General features: G+C 47.1%; 1 protein-coding gene across 1 annotated transcript; it reads left to right on the top strand.

Moving 5' to 3' along the window:
• Window positions 1–2761: 2761 nt before the first annotated feature.
• Window positions 2762–6649, top strand: lrrc4.2 (leucine rich repeat containing 4.2). The gene is made up of 2 exons (XM_074633204.1): window positions 2762–3967; window positions 4119–6649. Exon 2 carries the CDS (start codon window positions 4240–4242, stop codon window positions 6238–6240), a length of 2001 nt encoding a protein of 666 aa, XP_074489305.1. The 5' UTR covers window positions 2762–3967; window positions 4119–4239; the 3' UTR covers window positions 6241–6649.
• Window positions 6650–7045: the final 396 nt, after the last annotated feature.

The following is a 7045-nucleotide window of genomic DNA, read 5'->3' as shown; positions in this document are numbered from 1 at the left end:
CAATGATTAAAGTGCTGCCTTTTCTTCTGTAACATGGTGATGTCACCAATTAACACCTTTGCATAATACCTAGCAGCTAGTTTGACACGCTGGCAAACAAATCTAGTTAGAGCGGAGCTGGAGCGGAGTCCGAAGAGTTTGGTTCGGTTGACCAATCACAACAGAATGGGCCAGCTGACCAATCAGAGCAGACTGGGCTTTACATTAAAGCATGTAAACTAGGGCTGTCAAAGTTAACACAATAATAACTCATTAACTCAAATTCGTTTTAACACCGCTAATTTCTTTAACGTAACTTGTCATTTTGAGGTTGTTGCGGGCTCAGTTTTAAAGATAGAGTGAAGATAAATTTTGGCGAGGAAAAACTGGCATGGCCATTTTCAAAGGGGCCCTTGACCTCAAGAATTGTGAATGAAAATGGGTTCTATGGGTACCCACGAGTCTCCCCTTTACAGACATGCCCACTTTATGATAATCACATGCAGCTTTGGGCAAGTCATAGTCAAGTCAGCACACTGACACACTGACAGCTGTTGTTGCCTGTCAGGCTTTAGTTTGCCATGTTATGATTTGAGCATATTTTTGTGCTAAATGCAGTACCTGTGAGGGTTTCTGGACAATATTTGTCATTGTTTTGTGTTGTAAATGAATTTTCAATAATAAATAAATACATACATTTGCATAAAGCAAGCACATTTGTCCACTCCCATGTTGATAAGATTATTAAATTCTTAACAAACCTCCCTTTAAAGTATATTTTTTAATCATGATTAAATATTTGAATCGATTGACAGCCCTAATGTAAACATGCTCTAGTAGAAACCCCAATAATACTGTAGGTCCTCTTTAAGAGAGAAGAAATATTATATTTATCCTATATCATGTCCAAGCACGTCCATGTTATGTCCATGTTTCTCCAGCCAAGAACAATTATCTCTTACTTGTTAGAAAAGACAAGTAAGAGCTTATTGTTTTTGACCGTTGACATGAAGGCAGCATGATAAAAATGAATGTGTTGCAAGTAAAATGCAAAGAGAGAGGGTAATATTTTGTACTACTTTATTTAGAAGTATCAAGAAGATAATACGGAACATTATCATTTATTTAATATGATATTTTATTCATACTCATGTATGTTAACACAAATAAGGGATCACACACAGTTAAGTGCATTAGTCCTCATGCTCTACTTCTGTTAGCTGTACCTTGCATCCATTTAAATTAGCCTCAGTATCTTTATGGTCCAATGTGGCCATGGAGCATGAATTTTTCAATGCCATCTTTAGTGGAATGCAAAATTCCAGTCATGTCCTATTTCTTTCACAAATTGGAATTAAAATGGGAATTGACAGTGGCACATTTATTATTGTCTGCATGTTATTTTTCTTTCTTTCTATAGACCACAACCTCAATAGCTAATATATATGTGACTGGAGAGAGGAGGAGGAGGAGAGGAGGGAGAGAATGTGGTCATTAACCAAATGCAGAGAGGGAGACTCCTTCTCCTGCATTCAAATGATGCTTAATCCAACACTATCAACACTCCTCTCGTCCCTCCTACTCCCAATCCTTCTCTTTCTGTGCCATTTCACTGAGGAGGCTACTATGCAGCGTGTTCCCTCATCTGTCTCCCTCATCCTTCTTCTCTGTCCCTATTTATCTCATTCCTCTCTTCCTTCTATAGGCTCCTTTCCCCTATTTCACCAAGGACGTGGATATATCTCCTCCTACCCGGCCCCATCTCTCTCTCTCTCTCTCCCACTCTCTCGGTAAGTCTCTTTTCCTCTATCTCTCCGTCTTTCTCTCTCATCTCTCTAAGAGATAACTGTGTGCAAGCTCTTTCATCTTTCTTCCTCCCTGAAGAGAAGACTGCCCAGCAGACACAGAGAAGCAGAGTCAGCATTTCAGCCCTCTGTGATGTCACGGACCCCCCCCCCCCCCCCCCCAAAACACTTCCACACACACAACTGACAAAATAAGAAAAGCAGATGCAACAAACAACTCTGTCTGTCTGTGGTAATAATACATGAGGGAAAACACTCACCAAACTGTGCCTTACAAGAGGTGAGGAATAGCAGCAAGCTGCATCTCCACTGGAAAAAAAACTGGCGCACTGCTGCGCTCACGAGACAGAGAGAGGCAGAGGCAGAGCACAGAACCACTCTGGAGTTGGAGAGTAGAAAGTCTGACCTCTTGTCTCTTGTATGATACATTGGAATGGGAGGCTTTCCATTTTAACGATAGGTTGGGCGAGACAGACAGCAGCAGAGAGGGGAGGATCGTGCACAGGTAAAGTGATCTAGAGAGTGAGAGTAAAGAAAGACGGCGAGGGGACCGAACACGTGAGAAACGGAGACGAAAAGAGAGGGAGAGAAGATAGTTACAGTGAGGGGGAGGGAGAAGGAGGGATACGGGAGGAGGGGAGGTTGAATGTGTTAATACACAGGAACACTGCATCAAACCAATGCACTGCTCTGAGGCTGGCTGAGCAGCTGAGAGGAGTGCGTCAGCAGTACATTCACGTTCCCACTGAAGGACAAAGGGAGGGGGCAGAGCGAGCATCTTAGCTGCCTGCAACACCGACACGGAGGGGGGGAATAGAGAAAAGAGAGATTGGAGAATAAACAAGAAGAGGAGATGTGGATTAGAATGTTGCTCCTGCTGCTTCTGTGACGGTGGGCTGCCTGAGTGCTCGCGTGCCTCCTCCTCTCCATCTCTCTCTCTCTCTCTCTCTCTCTCTCTCACACACTCTCTCCTTCGCGCACTCTATCTTTCTCTTGCTCTTGATCTGTCAGTGGTTCTCTCTCTCTCTCCTTCTCCTCTCTCAATCTCTCTCTTTCCCTCTCTCTCTCTCTCTCTCTCTGTTCTACTCCGGCTACTGCAGTAGTCCACCAGCCAGCCGCATGTCTGACAGCCACACACATGGCTAACTGCCACAACTTACTACCTCAGCCCTGGAGAAAAAACTAACAAATAAGGAAGCAGAGGAGCACTGCAGGAGACAGCCCAGGGGACAAAACAGCGAGTGGAGAGAGAAGAATCCTGAATACCTTTCTCTGTTTTTTGGATACAGATACGGAGCCCACTTCCACACATCCTCCCAGCATCATCCTCTCTCTTTTCTCTCATTGCAGAAGAGGACAAGAGTGCTCTCTCTCTCTCTCTCTCTCTTCTGACAGCCTTTTGCGAAGCTCCAACAGTGCAGCGCATCCCCTTCTCCCACCCCCCACCCAGCGCCACCATCTCTCCCACCACCCCCAACCTCCCCCTCTCCCCCCCAGGAGGAATAGACGGATTACTGCTAACTGTGCACACGGCAGCCTGCAGCTGCTCTGACCAGGGCCAGCCCAACGTTGGGAGGAAGCAAAAGGAGCACAGAGGAGGAGAGGAGAGGGGGATGACTGTGTCGGGAGTTCTTTAGCCTTTTTCTGTCTCTCAGTCTCTGTCACAACGGGGCTAATCAGCGACCGACTAGCCCTTGGCAAAGTCACAGTGAGGGAGGTCTCTCCACCAAACGGGCGACCAGCCGACGAGCCAACACATGCATCAGGAGCCGACAGAACTGGGGATTTTGTATTTATTTCACTTGGTCACTTCTTCTCTCCTCCTCTGTCGCGTTTCACTGCGTTATGGATCATTGTGATTTATCCACAGCAGAGCTGCATGCTGGAGTCTGCAGCCTGGCAGGGGGGCAGTTAGTGGGGGCAGAAGGGATCCAGGCACCTGCCAAGCCTTCATGGCCTTACCTCTGCCTGTGAGTGCTTTTCATGCTGCTTTCAGTCTTTAATACCAGGAGCCATTTTGTACCCTCGGCTAATAGAGGGCCACCTCACTTTTTCAGAGAGGGAAAACAAGAAAACATCAATCTGATGTCTTTCCATGGAAGGAAATTATAAATGAACGTGATGCATGACTGTTGCTTTTAACATTTGGAAAGAGGCAAACGGACCACTTCCAAACTAATGAGGTACGTCACTGATACTGTTATTCAACCTTTTTCTTGCATTGCTGCACTGCTTTTCCTCTGCTGCTTCTCTTGTATTAATCTCTCACTCTGTCTCCCTCTCTGTCCCTCTTTTTCCCTTCTCTCTCTCTCACACACGTCAATTTTGATGTAGCATCTCCCTGCACTGTCGATGGAACTTGGGAGCCTTGAGTTGCTCCAGCCAGGCTAGGGTGGTCTGTCCTCTGGTGTGTGCCGTCTCCCCCCACCATGCAGAATAATGAGCCCTCCACACCATGAGTCCTCTGGGCCAGGTTAGTGTGCAGCCTACCTGGAACGCAGCCCTGCTCGCCGTGCTCTCCCTCATGGTGCCTGCTCTCAGTATGTGCCAGTCCACAGGCCCTGCGTTGGGCTCGGCTAACCCACAGAACTGCCCAGGTGTGTGCTCCTGCACTAACCAGCTCAGCAAGGTGGTGTGTACCCGCCGAGGCCTGGTTAGAGTTCCCCCGAACATCCCAGCCAACACCAGGTACCTGAACCTGATGGAAAACAGCATAGAGACCATACAGGCAGATACCTTCAGGAGCCTGCATCACCTGGAGGTACTGCAGTTGGGCAGAAATGCTATCAGACAGATTGAAGTGGGGGCCTTCAATGGCCTGACCAGCCTCAATACGCTGGAGCTCTTCGACAACAGACTGACAGTCATACCCAGTGGAGCTTTTGAGTACCTGTCAAAGTTGAGAGAGTTATGGCTTAGAAACAATCCAATTGAGAGCATCCCCTCTTATGCCTTCAACCGCGTCCCCTCCCTCATGAGACTGGACTTGGGAGAACTGAGGAAGCTGGAGTACATCTCTGATGGGGCATTCGAGGGACTTCAAAACCTCAAGTATCTCAACTTGGGGATGTGCAACTTGAGGGAGTTTCCTCATCTTTCACAACTGGTAGGATTGGAGGAACTTGAAATATCGGAGAATCTTTTCCCTGAACTGAAGCCCGGGGCCTTCCTTGGGCTTAAAAATCTACGTAAACTGTGGATTATGAACTCTGCCATCACTACCATTGAGAGGAATGCATTTGATGACATCACAGCCTTGGTGGAGCTGAATTTAGCCCATAACAACCTGTCGTCCCTCCCCCACAACCTCTTCACCCCTCTACAGTACCTGGTGGAGCTACACCTGCACCACAACCCTTGGCGATGTGACTGCGACGTAGTGTGGCTCTCCTGGTGGCTCAGAGAATACATTCCCACAAATTCCACCTGCTGCGGACGCTGCCACACCCCGGTCCACATGAGGGGACGATACCTGGTGGAAGTCGATCAGTCCACCTTTCAGTGTTCAGCTCCAGTCCTACTCAATGCTCCCAGAGATCTGAACATCTCGGCAGCGAGGGTGGCAGAACTGAAGTGTCGCACGGCTGCCATGAGCTCAGTCCGATGGCTTCTCCCCAATGGGACCGTACTGACCCATGGCTCGTCTCATCCACGGATATCTGTCCTTAACGACGGGACACTCAACTTCTCCAACGTCCTCCCGTCAGACACAGGGGTCTACACCTGCATGGTGAGCAACATGGCGGGGGATTCCAACTCCTCGGCCTACCTAAACGTCAGCAACGCTGAACTCAACACGTCTAATCTGTCCTATTTTACCACCGTAACAGTGGAGGTTTTGGAGCCCACAGTGGAGGAGACCCCGAAACCCAAGCCTACTATCCCTGCCTCGCCCTCTGTGTTTCAGCCCGTCTTCATCTCCACACCTACTGTGCTGTTCCAAAACACTCAGACTCCAAAGCAGGTGTCAATCCCCACTGCCAGAATCCCTAGTGGGCCAGCCGCTAGCCTGGATGAGGTGATGAAAACCACCAAAATCATCATTGGCTGTTTTGTTGCTGTTACCTTGCTGGCAGCTGCCATGTTGATAGCGTTCTATAAGTTGCGTAAGCGGCATCAACAGAGGAGCACGGTGGCAGCAGCCAGGACCATAGAAATCATACAGATGGAGGAAGAAGTTCCTCCCGTTCCACCGCCCACCTCCGGATCTAGTGGCTCTGATGACACAGGGTTGGTACTGCCTACATTAGTGGAACACAACAGCAACACCTTTAAGCCTGGGTACGTGTCCTCCTCCTCCTCATCCCGCCAAGGGGGCTACGGAGCCCACTGGACCCAGAACAACTCTCTTCATCGCTCAGTCAGACAGCATCACAGCCACATCAGCACCATTGCTGATCCCTACGTCATTAAGACTACTCACGGCAAGGAGAAGGTTCAAGAGACCCAAATCTGAGTAATGCTCCCTCTGGATCTATCTCTGACTCTGCCCCAACCTCTCCTCTCCACCCATCTGCTCACCAGTCCATGCAATAGAATGCACAAAGAACAAAACGGTAACTTTCTTTTGTACAGAAGTGCAAAACAGAGACAGTTTTTTGTTTCTTGTACATGCCTATACATAAGTATATAAATATGAAAAAAATACAAATATATATATAAATGAAACTACCGTCAGGCAGTGGTGAGACATGCAGATTATATCAGAAAAGAAAGTAATTTGAAACTATTTTCTAATAACTGGTGACTTCTATTTAAAAAAAGATAAAGATACTGAATTGCTTTTGTGATTGATAATAGAAGGTGGTACTGTCTACTGTAGGAAAAGAGGCATTTAGTTTGTTTTTTGACCATATTTAGGATGCAGTAAAAAAAAAAAAAACTCTTTATACAGGCACCAGTTTCTAAATACAGCCCCAAATGTAAGCTCCAGTTTTTACCGTGCCAAATATTATATGCAATAAAATGGTATCTCCAGACTTAGGAACACAAAAAGACACACAAGCAAAATCTAGATAGATAGAAACATTTGTCCAAGGATAGCAGCGTAATGGCACAGATAGAATGTGCTGTTCAGTAGCTATCAGCCAAATGCTTTTGGACTGCAGTGAATTTCTGCAGCTAAGGTTTAACCCTCTGTTCGCCGGAGCTACGCTGCGTTTATTTGACAGTGCCAATGCTTCTTAGTTGTAGCGTATCTAAACATGTTTATTTAGTGTGCACATGATTCCCCACTGGTTTAGCTGGCAAAGATGAAGTGC

This window comes from Sebastes fasciatus, chromosome 4 (assembly GCF_043250625.1).
Source record: "Sebastes fasciatus isolate fSebFas1 chromosome 4, fSebFas1.pri, whole genome shotgun sequence".
In the NCBI taxonomy this organism is placed as follows: domain Eukaryota; kingdom Metazoa; phylum Chordata; class Actinopteri; order Perciformes; family Sebastidae; genus Sebastes; species Sebastes fasciatus.
The sequence above is the reverse complement of the archived record's forward strand: the minus strand, read 5'-3'. Positions and strand labels throughout refer to the sequence as shown.

Excerpts from the sequence above, each read along its gene's own strand:
- lrrc4.2 (XM_074633204.1), top strand. The coding sequence starts at position 4,240 with ATGAGTCCTCTGGGCCAGGTTAGTGTGCAGCCTACCTGGAACGCAGCC.